The following is an 18,998-nucleotide window of genomic DNA, read 5'->3' on the forward strand; positions in this document are numbered from 1 at the left end:
TATATGCATGATAGAAAATTGTAAGACGTGAAAGCAAATGGTCGAAAAGATGAGGACGTTGCGAAGCATTGAACCTACTCAAGAAAATATAGCGAAGAGAAACGATACTTATGATGGACAGGTATATTCAACAGCAGATGCCCAAAGATGAGTTGTGGTAACACGATACATGACGCCTGACTGTAACGTAAAAAGCTGAGATTACAAATGATGGTGATAACCTGGAGTAAGAAACGTTGAGAGTCTGGCAAAGTTGCATTGTGCCGCTGCAGCGCAATGCGTTCTCATGCATCGAAGGCATTTATGTTCCCGAAATCCTAGGAACTCTCAGTTGGTCCAAATAATGCAGGCTTCTGGTGCCAATACACATCTTGTGACCCAACGCGTGATTTGGTTCGACGGTACTTCTGTATTGTGCTGTGGTCAAGTCCATACTGAGTGGAGATTATGCATGCAAGAAGTGAATATTCTTCCGCTGCCAGATCATCCTTTTTGTGAGCTGAAATGTCATTTTTGTACTCCCTTGGGTACGACAGCTTAGTAGAGCGCGCCTGAAGTCTTGCCCAGGTGAAAGGAATTGTGGCTGTTCAATTTCATCGAGGGAAAGGCTGCTGGCTGGATCTGCAGGTTAATAGGATCTGATTCTGACAAGATCATTCAACAGGTACGCTGTTTGCCGAATGGTTGTCGGTACCGAGTATGATGTTGGTTCAAACGCAAGCTTAAATAGTTGCCATAAACGTGGCGTGTTGTTTTTAGAAATAGGCGGCTCCTACGACAACATCATGCTAACAAAAGCTGAAGTTCGAATTTCAATTTGGTGCATCATTCAATTTGTCGTGATTTGGGCTGTTGTCGTTCTTAAGATGGTATTTCGAGATTGCTTTTCGGAACGCCGCAACACCGTTGAGCTGTTGCTTCACTATACGCACTTGTGGAGATCGTGACGTTAATGTATCCGATAGAATTTAATTAATTTGGAAGCTGATGATTCCCTGCCTTGTTTGCGATGATTGAGATTTGCCAGAGAACCAAAATTAATTCTGGCTCAAGAAATTCTCCCGATGATCTAGCTTTTCGTCTCATGTCGCAAAATGGTCGATTCAGCAAGTTAAGGATAACCAAGCTAGATAACTGCACTAGTGTTTTATGGTACAATTTTAACATACAAGAAACCAGGGAGGTAGATGGAAAAATTGTCTCTAGATGAAATTTCATAATTCAATACGGCGCGGCGAGAATTGTTGAGAGGGCTATTGTTTACATTCGGGCTCTACTGTGTAGGTGTTGATTTTCGCTTAGTTTCATGCAGATTAGGACGAGGATGAAGGGGTTCATAGTTCAATTTTCAACAAATTTGGTTGTCGGCTTACATTAACATGCTCTCGATTGCGTATTCAAATGTTCTTTCTAGCCTTAGTGATTCAGATTCATGAATATCATTTGACAGCCGAAGGAAGACCACGGTTGATCTATCGTGTGTATCATATATAGTTCCATGGAACGACATTTGACAGCCAGCCACGGTCGATCTATCGTGTATATCATTCATAGTTCCATGGAACCACATTTGGCTCGGAAAATGCCCCAAATTTTGCATAATCTCAAATATGGCCTGGCTCAAGTACTATGATACCAACTACGGAGTCGATCTCCGTACTATTGAAGAACGTCAGATCTGGCGATGATATGCGTATCAAGATAGATGGAGTTTCGCCTTCAAACAGATTCTTGATGAGACTCGATTTGTGTCTCATCTCGTGTTCTACACGGTGAGTATTGGAAATTAGTTAGGGGAGGGATGGCTTGTTCTTCTTTACCGATCATGAATTAGAGACGATAAGAGTAGAAACAACCGTATGCGCGCGACAGAATAAAAAGATATTAGGAATATCATATCTCTAGGCAGTCAATAAGTAACAGTAGGTAGGTAGGTATATTTAACAAACAAGATAGGTGCTCCGCCACAAGGATCTCATCGTGGTCAGGGAATCTGTAAATAGCAAATTAGTGGATCTGATCACAATTTTAATGAGCGTCTTCAAGCTTTTGAAAGTGGAGTGAATTTAACTTCCACTTGTGCACGCACATACGATTAAAATTTCATGATGAAGTTGTGCACTCCAGCTCCACTTGATAAATTTTGACGCGCCATGGAGGATGATTAGAGCCTCAGCCACTACAAGCGGGGCCAACCTCTTTGATTATCTTTGAATTCTTGAATGAAAGTTAAACATTATTATTGAAGAAGGAAAATGCCACCAAAACTTATGCCGCCCGCTAATGCAAATGCATCAGCCAAGGCGATCTTTTCTATCCGTTTGGAGATTGGAAGATTCCAATTGGATCTATCTATCTCCACATTACCATACTGTAACCTGTCGTGGCCTTCGAATCCTTGAGAGCAACGACCAAGTATTTGCCGCTCTTAAGGACGAGGCTTTGATGTTTGAGAGTGTTGGTGTGAGGGTGGAGGTGAAGGGCGACGGTCAAGGACGACGGTCAAGGACGAAGGCAAGGGGCGACGGTGAAGGGAGACGGTAGGATGGTGAGAAAGCAAATGAGAGTCGTGGATCTACGGAGATTTCGTGATATTGGGGAAGACCGATAGAGATCAATCAAGTTACCATCTGAAAGCTCTCGTGAAGAGAGAGAGAGAGAGAGAGAGGAAATGGCGTGATGGCTTCATTCAGTGGCAGTACGGCACGGCACTGTATCTAACTATCTATATGCTTGGTATAGACAGCTTACGCTATCGCTATGCATATATCGCTACATTGCCAATGAATGGTACATGCTGCTTTGATATTAAAAACGATGATGCAAATATTAATTTGTTGGATATCATAACTTAAAGGGCCGTATAATAATGTTTCATCCGTATAACAAATATAGCGAAAGTGGTCTGTTTCCCCCCATGCTTACCTCCCTAGGTATTAAATAAAGCTTTCATTATCACGTAAAACTTGGATGCATTACCGTGAGCCGTGACATCTACCATCGTATCCCTAAACCTCACTCATTTGGCCTTCACGCCAGCCACTCAAAAAATCAAGAATGCATCATCATACAAAGTACAGAGTACATATCAGATCCCCTTCTTTCATCCCGCTGCTTGGATCGTCGTCAGCTTGGACGCATTTTCGTGATGTAGACCAAGCCAACATTAATTGACTTTTCTCACCTAATGGTTCTGGGCTGCGGGCACAAGAAAATTCCTATACAAATTGGTTATGTTGCATCTTTTTTCTGCATCCTTTGAAACACCATTCAAGCGCATTTGAACAAAATCCATGCATAAGTTGGATGGCGCATATTTCATACATTCACTTAATCCTAAAGGAGCAATTTTCATATTCTTTCTTGTTTCTGTCCTGATTGTCCTCGCTGTCCTGCTTTTTCATTGGCAGCGAGAGCATCTGAACTCCTCACGTATCCTTGATATCTTTCAAAGCTACCCCGTTTCTATTTACATGGTATGAGCTACGAAACCTTGTCAAGGCTTCTATCCAACATTTATCCTTGATCAAGCCCCTGTACTACTCTCCAATGAACATCGCGCCTTCTCTTCCCTTCGTATCAAGAATTGATATATACAAGAGGCATATCACCATTTATGTCGAAATCCTCGACTTCCTCCACCTCCTCCACCCCCTCCTTATATACCGACATTACACCTCTCTCCCCCCAATCTGCCCTATATTACATACTTTCCATAAGATCTTCATTACTTCAAGATTTTGGTAAAGTATAATCGGAGCGAAATGGAAGCAATATAATATACATCGCCAGATGTACAATAATTAAGCTTCAGCCTTCTCGTCTTTCGATTATCATTCTTCTGCATCAACGATGGGGAACAGCCAATCAGCACAGGGCCCAAGACGAGGCAAGAAATTATCGAAACCAAAAACCAAGCCTACCGGGCCACCGCTATCGACCGCCAACAGCCCAAATCCGAGTCGTCGAAACTCCGTTACTGGAAAAGGGATTGTAACTGCTGCAGCTTCAGTTCTTCCCCATGGCAAGCTCGTTAGTGTTCTTGAGACTGAGTCTCTTGAACATGTACCAGACCCAACACCCACGAAGAAGAAGAGAATGAGTCTATTCAGGTCAAGGAATTCAAAGAAGGATAAGGAAAACGCCCCATTGGATGCCAATGTTGGTGTTGTACCAAGTGTTTCTCCACCAATAAATACTGGCAAGTTTACAAGAAGTAATTCCGTAAATTCTGTTGCTGTTGAGGCGACAGAGGAAAAGTCATGGGCTGCTCAAAGTCCTAGGTAAGTCACTATAAATTGTCTATTTGTACAGTACGTACTCATTAAATGCCAGACCAACATTCCACCGTTCACGAAAATCACTTCCACATGTACCGTTTTCATCGAATAATAATAATCGCCTTTCCCTCGTATCAGAAGGCCTTCCTGCGAGACCAGATTCCATAAATGTCGCAACAAGTTTGGCTGGACAAAATGGTGGAGAGATGGATTGGCAGTTGTCAGACCCATTCTGCCAGAGAACTCAATCAGACCCTGCAATATATGCGCCTATACGTCGCAAATCCCTTCTTCAACATGGTGTTGCGACAAGACACAGCGTCATATCAAATTCTCAGTCTTGTCAGAACCAAATGCCAGTTTCGTACCAAAATATTGGAAAATGGTCTGTGGCACCTTTGACATTAAGAACAAATGTGCATAATGAAAATCACGGTGCACGTACTTCTACTCCTAATGACCTTGGCCATATTGGTTCATTTCAGCTTGGTTCTCTGAGAATTACGAATGGTTCAGCAAGCCCTACACCTAGTGCCGACGAAAGGAGAGCTAGTCTCCCATCTAATGATCAGCATATTGCTACTTTACAAGCAAGCTCCAGGATTCAAGGCATCGCCAATCGAAGCTATACCATTTCTGTCCCCGCAGAAGCCATGAAACGCCCTTGGGCACCAACCTCTTTCCCACAATCCCCCATAGAAAATGATTCACACGATTCTCTAACCATCAAAATCCCGAGTACTACATCTACCCTTAAATCGCCGTTATCTCCTACTAATACTCATTCTTTGAATCTTCCTCCTCAATTAAGTCCATTTTCTTTTGTTGCAAGCCCCGTCGGGTCCCCATTAGAAGCTACCAGCAAGAACACTGCTGTAGAAGATGAATTATTCGAGGCTGAGATGACTACACCTACGCTCGAGTCTTGTTACAGCAACGACACTCGCTCATTTGACTCTGGCTACGGTCCATCGCCTGCTACACCAGAACAACAAACTTTAGGCCGGATCCAAAGTCAACAAGATATGATCTCGAAACAGTTGGCGCCAACTGACAGTGGATACAGTTCATCTACATCCAGAAATAATTCAACAGCGCGAGTTTCGCCGACAAAAATATCCCTCAGGACAACAGAAGCACCGCCTCTTGCCAACCATGCGATTCCAATGGTTAGTTTAGAATCTCAAAAGATGACCAGATTGAGCAATGTCTCTCTGCCAAGTTCGAGCCATCAAACTCAAATTCAACAGCCAACGCCCATCTCTTATAGACAGAGCATGCCAGTAGTTCCACGTCAGCCTCAAAATTTCACTGCTGGTGAGACTTCAGGCTCACCCTGGGGAGTGCAGAGACAACGCCCACAATCTTTCTACCCTGGTGCTCCAAGATTCACAGGACAATCTCGATCACGGAGTGAAATGCATTTATCTACTGCGGTTTCATTTAAAAATAGTGACAGTGTAGATGAAATCATGGAATACAAAGCAATGCAAAGGGTCAGTTCGAAAGAGACCATAACTACTATAACGTCTTTGGAGCCTGGGGAAATGGAGTCCACATATAATAGGCTACACAATGCAATCCCTCCTATTCCTTCGTCCATTCCAGAGGAGGATTACCATACTGGTTGGAAACCACCAAACGCACGAGGACATTCGTATGCTCCTTCAACTCCATCTACACCCAAGAATCGATATACACTACAACCGTATCAGTCTCCCACTTCTCTGAATACATATCCACAAGAGGACCAAACAGATTTTGAAAACCATCTGACATCTTTTGACAATATCAAGAATAGCTTGGGAGGATCTCCCTATGATTTGGCACTAACAGCAATGGAAAGGACGCCTCCACGAGCTACACCACGGGCTGCGCCTACACCTAAGATGAAGAGCGCGGCTGCGCAACTTCAATCTACACAGGCCAATGTGATTCGGTCTCAATCCGAGGAACCTTCACTATTAAGGCCAGATATCAATGGCCGCCAGGACTCTTACAACAAGCTTGTAGGCGGCAACCCATTTGACCATAGTAGTACTGGACCGAGCTCAAGAGCTACTTCATCAAGTTCCACATTCACTCTTCGGGACTTGCCATCGCAGAGACGAACAGCTGAGGAGGATGCGAAGAGGTTTTCCATAGCAAGAACCAACAGGGTAAATAGTCCTCCGCCTGTCTCTTTCCAGAATCAACGAAAATCTGTTGCAGTTCCTGCTTCAGGGCCATTGAAGTTGCCAAAATTGAGATCTACATCTGTGGCACCTTCTCCTCTTTCACAGCCATTGTCCCCGGAAATAATGACTTCTTCATTTCAAGAATCAATCACCCCGCCTCCAGGATCCTTTACCTCTCCTCCCATCCGAGAGGTACCAAGTCAGGGATCCCTAGCGTCGGGGCAAGAACTTTGGTTTGATTCAAAAGAGCAAATTTTCCCGGCACAACTTCAAATCGGTCATGCTGAAAGACCGTCCAAGATAAGATCTCAAAGTGCTAGACCAGCTACACAATACCATCGACCTATCCCTCTTCATCACTTTAGTTTTGATGTTCAGGAAAAGTCTGGGAATAATTCAAGAGCTGCAAGTCTTTATAGTGAAAAGGAGTGGGAGATTCATGCTGGGGCTTATGACCACACGTATGGCTCTTCTACCAATCTCCATGATCTTTCCGGTGAATTCCTAGCCAACGAGTATGATGCTCCGTCTTGTGAAGAACCTCAGCCAATTCCGGATATGGGAAGCTCAACGCAGGATATGTTAGTACTGGACCGATATGCGGGAGGTCTGGGATATGGATTTGAGCCCGGCTACGGTCTAGGCGGGAGTGCGGGAACGAGAAGCAGCGGAATGATGAACCAAGGAGGAAGAAAGGGGGTCGATGTGTCCAAGCAGTGGGGGCTGGATTTTACTGACGTGCCTATTATTATGCAAAGAGTGCCAGTTGGAGCTGGTATCTAAAAGAGCAAAATACTTTTTGCCTGGTTGGCATTAGCGAGGAACAAGTGACACCTCATACGACACACTGCAAGTCACATTTTTAAGTTACCAAGTTTTGACATTAGACTGGACCTGGGAAGGCAACGAAACATACACACGGAACGGCGTTAACTTGGCATTTACTATTTTTCTACGATTTTTTTCTTTTTTTTCTTTTGTAAGGGATTTCATTTGGATCGGAGGCTTCGGGGGGGCTTTGGTGGGTTTGGGGGATACAATACATTTGGATGACGGATGGATACCCAGTTTTTTTCTTTCACGTTGCTTTTTCTTCTGGAGGGGGCTACTTTTTCCAGCCTAATGAGCGTGGAAATGGTTTGCTTTATATCGCATTGCATTGCATTGTTCGGGAATAGAAGGTGCGCATGTACCAGGACATGATTGAAGGAGAAAAAGGACCTTGGAAAAAGAAGCGAAAGAAAAGTTGTACATAATTGATCGACGAGGAGTGTAGATACTTGTAAATATTACTGGTCGAGAAACCGGGTTACTATCATTGATAGCAGGTAACGAAAATAGAATTGGCGGTGACTTTTACTTTGTGTCTATCATGTCTTTGCCCCGGTGAACGCGAATAGTGAAATGCATTTAGCTCATGGTGATCTATGCTTCTACAGTCGTTTAGTTTAATGATTATCTGTGAAATGGGGATGATGGCTGTATTACAGGGAAATTGTTTCTGATATTGTTGAGTTACTGGTTGGATTTTGAATTTTCTACTGCACTTCTTCCATTGCTTCACGACTAGTGAGATGAGGAGTTTTCCCTGGAATATAGCCGTAAAACCGAATAATTACAGAAGTTCGTGATAGTGTTATCACTAAAAATTACTATATTGTTAATATTGTACCTTACGGGGAAGCAGCTTTCACAATCTTCTCAGCCATCTCCGGCAGGGTGTTGGCCATAACCTCCAGCTCAGTATCATAGATTTCCAAACACGGTTCCTTCTCATACTCCATACAATAAGCCCCCTTAAATCCAACCTTCTTTGCCGCCGACACATCCCACATATGGGCCGCCGCAAACCACGTCTCATCATCCGCCGCAAACCTCTCCAACGTCGTTCTGTACGCTGCCAAAGCCGGCTTGGCCACTCCAGAGCTATCGCACGAGATGAAGTTTTCCGCAGGCATCTCCACACCCCCTTTTGAAAAATACTCCCGCACGCGCTTCAAATCGGCCGTCGTCAAAAACCACACCTTAAACCCGCCTTTCTGCAAAATCTCAAAACACTCCTTGGCGCCCGGTCGCAATTGTAGCTCCGAGTACCCTTGCACACACGCGTGGAGTTCTTCCTCCGTGCACAGAGCTCGCGGGTCTTCGACTCCCGCGAACCATAACGTGCGGTAGAAGGTTGACTCTAAGATGCCTTTGTAAGGCTTGTACCGCTCGGAAATGGAGAGGAAGGTGAATTCCAGCTCCGCGGCGGTCATCCAGCTGTAGCCGAAGAATTTTGCGGTGATGTTGTGGGCGCGGAGTTTGGAGCCGATGGCTCGGTCGATTTGTGCGTGGTATTCGTCAAAGGAGACGAGAGTGCCGACGATGTCGAAGACGACTTGTTTTTGGCCGACCATTTTTTGGAGTTTTGGGGTTTGGTTATGGTGTTTTAGGGATTAATAATTGATTGCTGGACTATGGGAATTGGATGGTATATTGCAGAGATTAGATTTGATCTAGAGACAGAGGTACAGAATGAAATAATTGGTTTGATCTAAGGTTACTCTGCGCTTCGAACGACTAAATTTGTGCTCTCTACCTTCCAGCGATATATGATTCCAACTCAATAGCAGCTTTTGTGATACCAAATTATGTGTCATTCAAAAAGCGATATTGCTAATAACAGAGATATACTATCTCAATATCTATTGGATCCCACCTACGGGTTCGAATTGCTAATTGCGGGAAGCCTCATGATATACATGCTGTGATTCGCAATGATAGATTCCCCTCATTGGCACCGTCTCCATAATGTATGTAACCTCACTACCACCACAATCTAACCACACATCCGATCTCGCCCGACGTTCTCATATCTCCTGATTACTGAACAAGTAGGTAGGTAGTTCGTGAAGTTTATCTTATGCCGGAGGCTTATCTGCTAGGTTTCACTTGGATGCATACCCCTCCTCGTTTGCCCCATAATCGGCTTCTAAACCAACATTAAAGTTTACTCCACCAGTGGGTGCACGGACTGACAGAATAGCTTACAAGTAAAGCACAATTCTACAGCAAAAAAAAAAACGATTTAGATAATTCAATTAAAATTCGAAATCTTTCTGAATTTCTTTGAAATTGATACTTATAACTATTAAGCATAGAGATTCTATACAGTTTCACAATTGAATTGAAAAAATCTAAGTTGAAGCTTTTTTAATCGAATATATGATTTCCTATTTAAATATTTTAATGTAAAGATATAATATTGGATTTTTTGAGCTCAATTTTCAAGCATTTTAATTTTTTCTCAAAAATATTATTTTTTAATATTTAATAAATCCAACATACAGTTTTAAAGAATATTTAATGGATTATTAAATTTTAATAGAATTTTAAAATTGTTGAATTTTGACATGAAATTATGCTTATTTCTTAAGTGTCCCATAAATCCATGCAACCACTTGCGTTTCCCGATAACAAGTAACCCACTCCAGATATATCCTTATCTGCAACATCTTCCTATTATAGCATCTCTTATATCTAATACTTCATCGATGTATGGGCAATTCTTATCACAGCTGCGAGACTATGCGCGTTCGGTTTCAGGGGTGGGAGTCGGACAAGCTTCGGATATGGCACTTATCTACGGGGTTTATAGCCGCAAACTCCACGGTTACTTTGATTTGTATCCAGATATCGTGTTTTATCTGTATGTTTGTTGGAATTGAGTTTCGGTATTTGGGGATTTGGTGATTTGATTGGCTGTGGTGAGGAAGATGAGGAATGGCCGTCACCAGTGCTTGCTATCTTGGGGAGTTGTGTCGTCTGTTGACGAGCGGGTGACGATGTAGAATTGCGTTGGAATTGGGATGAATAGGATCAGGATTGGCAAAGCTCTAAATGAGAGTCAAAGTATTGAAGATTTGATGGATAGATAAGTAATATTGCTAGAAATACTCGTCCTAACACATACCTGTCTTGTTCAGCAGTCTAAATCTACAATACGGGAATGAAAAAAGTTGTAATTATAAACTTGTTCAAGTAACTATGTAATAAAAATGCTAAACATGCTATATGACCAAATTGCTGCAGAAGGTCTCAAGACCACAAGATATTCAGTCTTCGAAGCCCCTTCTTGGGCTCCTCTTCTGGCTCGGGGTTTTGCTGGTAAACCTCAATGAATCCACGAATAGGCATTTCCTCCAAAGAAACCATTTTAGTTTTGCAATAAAATTTATAACCCAAAAACAGCATTAGGAAGAGAGGAATGTTCAAATACGACGAGATGAATGTCTCAGTATCCCATTCGCCATGAATGAAAGTTACGTATCCTCCGGTGAAGAGGAGAATGACAAACAGGGTTAGAGAGGCCCACGTCGTGTATGGCTGGAGTGGTGCGGCCCATGGAAGCTCAGTGTGGCGATTGATTCCTTGTCTTTTGCAGCCAGCTTGAAATCTAAGGTAGACGACCAAGATGGATATCCAGTTAACCAAGGTTGCGATCGAGACAAGATCTTGAAGCCATGTGAAAACTGTACTAGCAGTACTCGACAAAGTCATGTAGCCCAAGCACATAAAAACAGCATATAAAGCAGCTGCAATATAAGGAACACCGGCTCGGTTCACTCTAGTGAAGAATTTGGGAGCGTGTCCATGCATAGCCATACCATAGAGGATTCGTGTTCCGCCGAGCATACTGGAGTTTCCGGAAGACCAAGCGGAGGTAAGTACGACAGCATTGATGATCGATGGAATAACCTTAATACCGGCATTCTTCGCGGAAATAACGAACGGTGATTGGGAGGCAGTACCAGTAGACTGAAGAAGGTTGGGGTCGTTGGATGGAACCATAAGGCCGACCATGAAGATGGTCAAAATGTAGAACAAAAGAATTCGGATAAAGATGCGCTTAGCGGCCAATGGAATTGCTCTTCGTGGATTTTTCGTCTCTGCAGCGGCTACAGTGATATTCTCAATTCCGGAATATGCATATACAGCATTGTTGAGTGTTGTCCAAAATCCAAGGAAGCGACCCAAATACTGGACGAAAGCTCCAGGGTCCCTCCAGTAACGAAAACCTATCGATTCATGGTTCGGACCTCCTCCGCAGGTAATAACGAGAGCCATTACATTAATTCCGATGACAAGCATAATCTTCAGCATAGAAAATGTAAACTCCAATTCACCATAGACCCTAACAAAAGTGACTGCGGTCATGACCATGAGAACTGCAAAAACTGTAATCCACACTGCATTATTGATTGTTGTCCAGAACTCTACCAAAACTGCAGCAGCGACGATCTCGGAGGGAATAGAGACCATATATGAGTAGACTTAGTTCCAGCCATTGGCGAAAGACATGGCAGGGTCGAAGAAGTGCTGAGCATAACGAACTTGTCCTCCAGTGAGAGGAATCAAGGCTCCCATTTCTCCAACAGCAAACACTACACTCGAAACAGCGAGGCCAACCACGGAATAGCCAAGAAATGCACCCAGTGGACCGGATCTTGCAATTGCTCGGCCAGAACCAAGGAATAGACCAGTACCAATTGTTCCGGCAAGCGCGATCATCTGAATATGGCGTTGATGAAGGCCTTGCTTGAAAGCTTTCACCTCCTGAAATTCTACTACCGTTCTGTTCTCATATTGACCAGAGTCAACTTCAATATTTCCTTGTCCGATAGCCTCGTTTTTAGAGCCTCCATGGCCGAGTTCGTAGTCGTCTGATTTATGTTCTGAGAACATCTTTAAGAGATTCCTATATCAACGAAGAGGGTTGAAAGACAAATTTTCCTGTGCAAGAATGATGGATCTTGACACAGCGTATTTCTGGTCTATCTTGTACTCTTTGAAATCACGGAATTCTCTACCCTGCATTGGTAGGGAAGCCACATCGAGCTAGCTGTAGATAGAGTATATCAAGTAGAAGTATCTTATCATGATAACAGTTATCTCGCGCTCACCTCGAAGCAGTTTGCATCATAGCTTTGCCAGAACTGAGAAAGGCTATACCCGCAATTGGATGCTACCCCGCTAAGTCAATGATACCCAAATGCCCCTTCGGCTCTGTGCCCTGCTTAATCCACACAATAATAACATCCCTTCAACCAAGCCAACCCGTTGAAGATGTGAACTCTCCAATTGCGCACGAAGCTTCCAGGACCCTTTACCTGCGAAGCTGATAAGCATTAAACCCTTGTACGCACACTTTATACTTCAGATGATGTTTTGTATTGAATGATTCGTTGGGGTTTTGACATTATTGAAAACTTGAATCAGAATCTCCTCCTTATGCCTTGGAGCATAGCTTCCTTGTAGTTCATCCAAATGACAACTTAGCTAGGAGGCTAGATAGTAACCTGTCCGGTTCTTTTCAGGGACGATCAATAACAAGTTAAGAAATGAAGACGGTGTTGTTCTGACCATTGCTAGGTCAGATATAGAACAGCTGTTCGAAACAAGTAAATGCTGTGGGTTATATCGTGATGCTTGCACTTGCAATTGACCAATGGCTTTGAGCTCAGCCGGATCTGGAATATACTGCCTATAGAGTAGCTGGGTAGTATAGGAGTTCCTTTGGATAAAAAGACCAAATACAGAAGTACTCTTTCGGTATCCCCATTCGGGACAGTGGAAGATATTAAAATTGAGACGGCTAGTCTATTTGCGCCACTTTACTACGTAAGCTCGCAAGGTTACGGCCCCGTCTGCATTTGCCGCGAAATTCTTGGCCGTATTTCGTACCGGTATGCCTGAAACATCTGATTTGTTTGTCAAAGAACTTGAAATCAGCCTGATTCGAGAAAGTTGAAGACGGCGTTGACTAAGTGAAATTGCTGGGATAAATATCGGAACCTACCTAGGTAGTTATAGTGGGATGATAAGAATGTGAAGGGGCCAATGGCAACTTTGATAAGGTTGAAGGACAGGGGCTTGACATCTGATAAGAACGCGGAGAGATCAGGAAATGTCACGATTCATTATCAAGTCACCCTTTTTGTAAGCTTGCATTTGCGAATACTGCAACTTGTCACTTATACTTTCACAATCGACCAATTACCATCATATCACTAGAAAATGTCCCGATAATTCACTTCTACATAGTACCTGGACAACCACCTACGGAATCACACACAGCAAAAATGTAAAACATTACCATCCCGCCAAACGATCATACTACCTACTTGAAATTCTATATACGCATACCAGTGTTCCATCAGAGGCTCCCAAGTCAAAGCTGAGAAACGAATTATACTATCAACACCATGAAGACTGTTTCCGAAACCTTGAATGACCTTTCGATTTCGGTCGCACCATCAAAATCAAACTCGACAGTATCCAAAGGCCTACCAGTTTCTAACCCGGGAGAGTGCTTCTGGCAATCTGAAAAGCATAGGTTGCATGACCACCGATCTACAGAAGACCTCCCAACACACAGCGATTTAGTCATTGTCGGTGCGGGGTATGCTGGGGTTAGCACTGCATATCATCTAGTTAAGGAGGGTGGTGACTCGGTTAAGTCAATCACTATTATAGAGGCACGAGGTGCATGTTCGGGTGCAACTGGTAGAAATGGAGGACATTTGAGACCAGATCTGTACGGTCATATTCCAACTTATGTTGAGCGAGGTGGACCACGTGCAGGAGCTGAGATTGCTGAGTTTGAGATTGCTCACGTCAAGGAGATCAAGAAACTTCTCGAAAAGGAGAAGATAGATTGTGACTTTAGCCTCTGCCGTACAGTTGATGTATGGTGTAACGAGGAAATGGCAAAGAAAGCTAAGGCGGTGTATGACCAGATGGTAAAGAACGATTTTGAGTATATGGATGATGTCATCTTCTATACGGGAAAAGAAGTTGAGGGCGTAAGTGAGATTCCGTGCATCAGAATGATTTTATCCTAACTTTTTCTTAGATCTGTGGAGTTAAGGGTGCAAAGGCTTGTGCTTCATACACGGCTGGGAGTATGTGGCCTTATAAGTTTGTTCTGGGGCTTCTCGAAATAATCTTGCCAACAGGAAAAGTTAACTTGCAGACCAACACACCAGTGACTAGTGTAACCAGTGTAGCCAGTGGAGGCTTCACCGTTGCGACAAGCAGAGGAAATACACATGCTAGCAAGATAGTATATGCCAACAATGCATACATCTCTGCGCTTCTTCCTGAATATGACCAAAACATAGTCCCTTGCAAAGGTATCTGTTGCCGTATAACTGTACCTGAAGGCAAGACCGCACCGCTTCTCAACAATACTTATAGCAACCGAACAGAAGACAACACCCTTTCATATCTTATACCCAGAGCAGATGGCAGCATCATCGTCGGTGGTGCCGCTTCGAAATTTAGGCCTCATAAAGATCAATGGTACAATAACGTTGATGACAGTATTCTCATCGAGTCAGCAAAAGACTATTACGAGAATTATATGCAGGAAAACTATAATGGCTGGGAGGACTCTGGTGCTAAAGTTGATAATATCTGGACCGGAGTCATGGGGTATTCTTACGACTCAAACCCTCACGTTGGTGAAGTACCTGGAAAACCTAGTCAGTTTGTAGTTGCCGGGTTCAATGGTCATGGTATGCCAGTCATTTGGTTTTGTGGTAAAGCTGTTGCCAAGGTGGTCTCAGAAGATGTACCGTTCGAGAAGACTAGTGTGCCACGATTATTCAAGACGACTCAAGAGAGAATAGATCGGGCCAAGAGTGGAAGCGAAGAGCAGGGTGATATCCTTGGTACCGGAAATCTGAAAGCTATAAAGCAATGAGAGACGCCTCGGTTTCTCTTATTTTTATATCGCTCTAGTATCTCTATTGCAATGGAGAGCGGTTACACATAGCTGGATAAAGTAATATGGGTGGATAAAAACACATTGCGTCCTTGAACTAGCTTATAGCAGCAAATTGCCAGCTTATCATAGGCTTTTAGTTGTTAAAAATATTTGCCAAGACAATCCTCGGCTGATAGACATGGAGTCTGTATTCCGATTCATCAATATCGCTGCTTTGGATGAATGGATTTACGGAGTAAACCTAGAATTATTACTGTTATATTATATGCTCTTTATTCACAGGCTCCTGGTTCTTCAAATTTGAGGTCGCCCGCAATAGCTCATGTATTGCACAATTAGTGTCTACAGGGCAGTCTCGCTTGATGACCTAAAAATAAGAAAAATTTAACACATTACCTAATTTTTATAATTCGTTGCTGTCATGTTTAAATTTCACGCATTATCGTCGGACTTTGAAGTGACACCGAAACTTCAGTCTTTCTCTTTTCATGTTGTCATTATCGATAGTTCGATAATGTTCACCAGCACAACTTTTATAATTGACAATAAACTTGATACACTGACATAAGCCAAGTTTCTGTTCCTTCGCACTGAATCCAATTATGGCGATGTTTTCCTAGCCTATTTGAACTCTTCATTGCTTCGAGCAAGACTCTGATTTCCCCCATATATTCGTCTCATGTTCAGACTCTAGCTCATGGCTCATTGAGGTATTTCTGAATCGGGAGGACATTTATATAGTGGTGTGAAAACTAATTTGAGAGAGGCAGCACAAGATGATGCAGAGAATGGCGATCTACTGCGTTCCGTTTCACTTTTTACTTCAATTTATGGAAAGCATGGCTGCACCCGTTTTGTTTGACTTGTGCTGTGTTTTGATTTGTCGTATATAAGTGCACTACAAACCGATCGCTAAATAAATCATCTTTGTCTGCTCTATGATGAGGAACATGCATGCCCTTCAAAACTTCTTAATCATCGTGTGACGCATGGATAAGCTGCATTGCAGGTACTAAATTATCTAATTTTCGGGAAAAATTTCCATCTAACAAAACTCAAGCGCTGGCTTATTTGAGACAATATCAGAGCTCTCCGCAGCTTTTGTGCCAATATTTATAACAACAGTGCCAAGTACAGTAAAAACGTTATCTTTCTGAAATGCATTGACAGTAGACCGAATGATGACAGGCATGGAAATGTTAGCCGTTTTATTCATAAGGCCATTAACAATGATCTATGTACCAGGAGGCAGTATTGCTGCAAGACTCATTGCCCCAAATTCAGATAATCAGCAAGCTTGTATATTAGATGAATCTTCATTTCATTACCAATAGACCAATGCGAGAAGAGCCACAACTGGTGCATGTCTGAATATCTCCACGCTCCTGAATCACATCGGATCAAACGTCAATGCAAACATCTGATTCAATGATTTTAACGTAAATGCTTTCTTTCATATGGACTCCAATGATTCTGTAGATGAGCAGCACAATTGGCCGCAAGAAACGATGACACCACACAAAAAGCAAGAAGACTTCCTAGTGTTATCGAGAATGGTTTATGAAAATTGCTGGTTCCTTGTTTACCATCCAGATATGAATAATAACCATGATGAGTGCATGCCAAGTCGATTCCGAGAACGGCGAAGAGGACCATAGAGGTACGCTGTTTGTGCCAGGAAACACTTCCTCGAACAGATTCGCGAGTCTTTGGAGCGGCGGCTGCTGGGGTGAAATAAAATTCATGAGAGTTGTCATCCAGATCTTTATAAAGGATGACCTTGGGGTCCATTGCATTTTTGGAAAAGGCCACCATGGGTATATCTTCAGGGGACATCGAAAGCATTCTGCGGCAATTATTTTAATCAAGGGTTGGCTGGGAAGGAAAACTTTGCTGGAAAAACCGATGAGGAACGAAACGCGTTGATAAAATGATGCATAGCCTGAAGGGGGAAGATTCACCCGAAACCTTCTCTCAGCGATAAGAGATAAATTCAATACAATTTCAGGGAGCTTTTCTTTATCCCCTATAAGATAGTTCTCAACTTTCTATCGTAGTACTTTGCTGTAGGAAACGAAGTCTATAATCCCCGCGAAGAAAATAAAAACAAGTAGCTAGCTTGACCAGTGAAAAACATCAACAAAAGACGAAGCTAAGAGGCTAACAAAAACACTTGCAGACCATCAAGGGACAGAATTTCCAGTGAATTACATATATTTCGAATGGAGCCAGTGGATCAGATAGTGTAATAGCGCACTGAAGAGGGAGTGTCAGTCCCTCGCCATCACATTGGAAAAACAAACCCGGGGCAAGCAGTCGACTTGGCCACGATCATGCAGAATTACCAATACGTTGCTAAGAGACTATGGGCCCTCAATAAACGTAAATATATTTCTACTATATGTATGGTATCTAAAAGAACACTATAAACGCTTGTAAACTGCTATGAGATGACGTCCTTAAAAACATTTCCAAAACTGTTGCTAATTCAAGTCGCACACGCACAATCTAAACAGGAGCTACTTTAACAGCCTCAAGATCGCTATTACTGGCACTAACCCCATCGCTAGTCTTTTCTCCTGACTTCTTCATCTTCTTCTTCGTACCTAAACCACCCAACCCAGTCATTGCTTCCTTAAAGGTAATGGCAGGGTTAAATAAGTTCAGCGCAAAGCAAGCCACAATAACCATAACCCCTTCGAATCCAATAAATAGATTTTGTTTCCTGATAAGATTTCCAGTCCACCCTTCTGCCAATTCCGCAACTCTGTATACAGATCTCCAGAAGATACAAATCGTAGCAAGGGCAAGAGCGATTAAAAACCCTTTAAAGCCTTTAGAAGAGCGAAGTGTTATGAAAGCGGGATTTTGATCGAATGCGGCGTTACCGAGGGAGCGGTATCGGGAACGTGTGCGTAATGCAAAATCGACGCAGAGGATCATAAAAATGAATAGCGTGAAAACTTGGAACGCGAGGCCAGCTACCATGATGTTATCACCAATATCTGGGGATTTGCCTGAGTGTGAGGCGGCGGATGCCAAACCACCACCTGCAGCTTGCAGGAGGAGTGACATAAGATCACATGGAATGAACTATGGAATAATTAGTATCAGGCTGATATGTTAAGACGAATGGTGAAAATGTTTCAGGAACATACAATTCTGGTATAAGCTTCAGGACTAATCCTTGAATTTTCAGGTCCAAAAGCATATACGATTCTTCTCAAGCACAAATAGATTCCTCCTGCCATAAATGCCGGTGCGATTGTTAAGCAAACAATCTGCATTAAGAATCCATCTTGTTTCCATTGATTCTCCCAACTCATTATACGACCCGCATAGCCGATTACTTCAAGTATAACACCGGCGCACATAGCGAATGTGAAGGCGGTTGCGCGACGAGTGAATGCATATGTCAAGACAAATCCAAGAAACGAAATGCTAAAAAGAGCGAGAAAAGCGGCATTTGCGCCAATTGATACACGATAGAAATAATAGGATGTAGAAATTGGACATGTGTCGACTGTGCAATCCGCAAATCTATCGAGTTTGTTTCGAGGGAGAAGCATTAGAAGGGAATTCATGGTGGCGATGGTACGAGGATAAAATTTCGATGAAGGTTGTCCCTCAGTTTATGAGATGATAGAAAGCCAAACGATAAAGAGTGTCCGGGGACTGACTCAACAAGTGAAAGGCTGGAAAATATCGATATACGAGAAAGATGTAAGATGTAAAGGTGCGACGAAAATGACAAGTAAGAAAATCTTA

General features: G+C 42.9%; 7 protein-coding genes across 7 annotated transcripts; 3 read left to right on the plus strand and 4 right to left on the minus strand.

Moving 5' to 3' along the window:
- Positions 1 to 2,289: 2,289 nt before the first annotated feature.
- On the plus strand, positions 2,290 to 2,544 carry EAF01_003522 (uncharacterized protein; the record flags this gene model as incomplete). The annotated part of the gene is made up of 1 exon (XM_038911776.1): positions 2,290 to 2,544. The coding sequence occupies one exon, from the start codon at positions 2,290 to 2,292 to the stop codon at positions 2,542 to 2,544; it is 255 nt and encodes an 84-aa protein (XP_038773011.1).
- A 1,059-nt stretch (positions 2,545 to 3,603) lies between these two features.
- EAF01_003523 (uncharacterized protein) lies at positions 3,604 to 7,815 on the plus strand. Its single transcript, XM_038911777.1, has 2 exons — positions 3,604 to 4,283; positions 4,336 to 7,815. The coding sequence occupies exons 1-2, from the start codon at positions 3,853 to 3,855 to the stop codon at positions 7,238 to 7,240; spliced, it is 3,336 nt and encodes a 1,111-aa protein (XP_038773012.1). The 5' UTR covers positions 3,604 to 3,852; the 3' UTR covers positions 7,241 to 7,815.
- A 315-nt stretch (positions 7,816 to 8,130) lies between these two features.
- EAF01_003524 (uncharacterized protein) lies at positions 8,131 to 8,856 on the minus strand (the record flags this gene model as incomplete). Its single annotated transcript, XM_038911778.1, has 1 exon — positions 8,131 to 8,856. One exon carries the CDS (start codon positions 8,854 to 8,856, stop codon positions 8,131 to 8,133), a length of 726 nt encoding a protein of 241 aa, XP_038773013.1.
- A 1,681-nt stretch (positions 8,857 to 10,537) lies between these two features.
- EAF01_003525 (uncharacterized protein) lies at positions 10,538 to 12,184 on the minus strand (the record flags this gene model as incomplete). The annotated part of the gene is made up of 2 exons (XM_038911779.1): positions 10,538 to 11,740; positions 11,834 to 12,184. The coding sequence occupies 2 exons, from the start codon at positions 12,182 to 12,184 to the stop codon at positions 10,538 to 10,540; spliced, it is 1,554 nt and encodes a 517-aa protein (XP_038773014.1).
- A 1,308-nt stretch (positions 12,185 to 13,492) lies between these two features.
- EAF01_003526 (uncharacterized protein) lies at positions 13,493 to 15,530 on the plus strand. The gene is made up of 2 exons (XM_038911780.1): positions 13,493 to 14,304; positions 14,355 to 15,530. Exons 1-2 carry the CDS (start codon positions 13,705 to 13,707, stop codon positions 15,204 to 15,206), a joined length of 1,452 nt encoding a protein of 483 aa, XP_038773015.1. The 5' UTR covers positions 13,493 to 13,704; the 3' UTR covers positions 15,207 to 15,530.
- A 1,134-nt stretch (positions 15,531 to 16,664) lies between these two features.
- On the minus strand, positions 16,665 to 17,075 carry EAF01_003527 (uncharacterized protein; the record flags this gene model as incomplete). Its single annotated transcript, XM_038911781.1, has 1 exon — positions 16,665 to 17,075. The coding sequence occupies one exon, from the start codon at positions 17,073 to 17,075 to the stop codon at positions 16,665 to 16,667; it is 411 nt and encodes a 136-aa protein (XP_038773016.1).
- A 663-nt stretch (positions 17,076 to 17,738) lies between these two features.
- On the minus strand, positions 17,739 to 18,814 carry EAF01_003528 (uncharacterized protein; the record flags this gene model as incomplete). The annotated part of the gene is made up of 2 exons (XM_038911782.1): positions 17,739 to 18,323; positions 18,389 to 18,814. The coding sequence occupies 2 exons, from the start codon at positions 18,812 to 18,814 to the stop codon at positions 17,739 to 17,741; spliced, it is 1,011 nt and encodes a 336-aa protein (XP_038773017.1).
- Between the last annotated feature and the right edge of the window lie 184 nt (positions 18,815 to 18,998).

This window comes from Botrytis porri, assembly GCF_014898465.1.
Source record: "Botrytis porri strain MUCL 3234 chromosome Unknown BPOR_004, whole genome shotgun sequence".
Classification (NCBI taxonomy): domain Eukaryota; kingdom Fungi; phylum Ascomycota; class Leotiomycetes; order Helotiales; family Sclerotiniaceae; genus Botrytis; species Botrytis porri.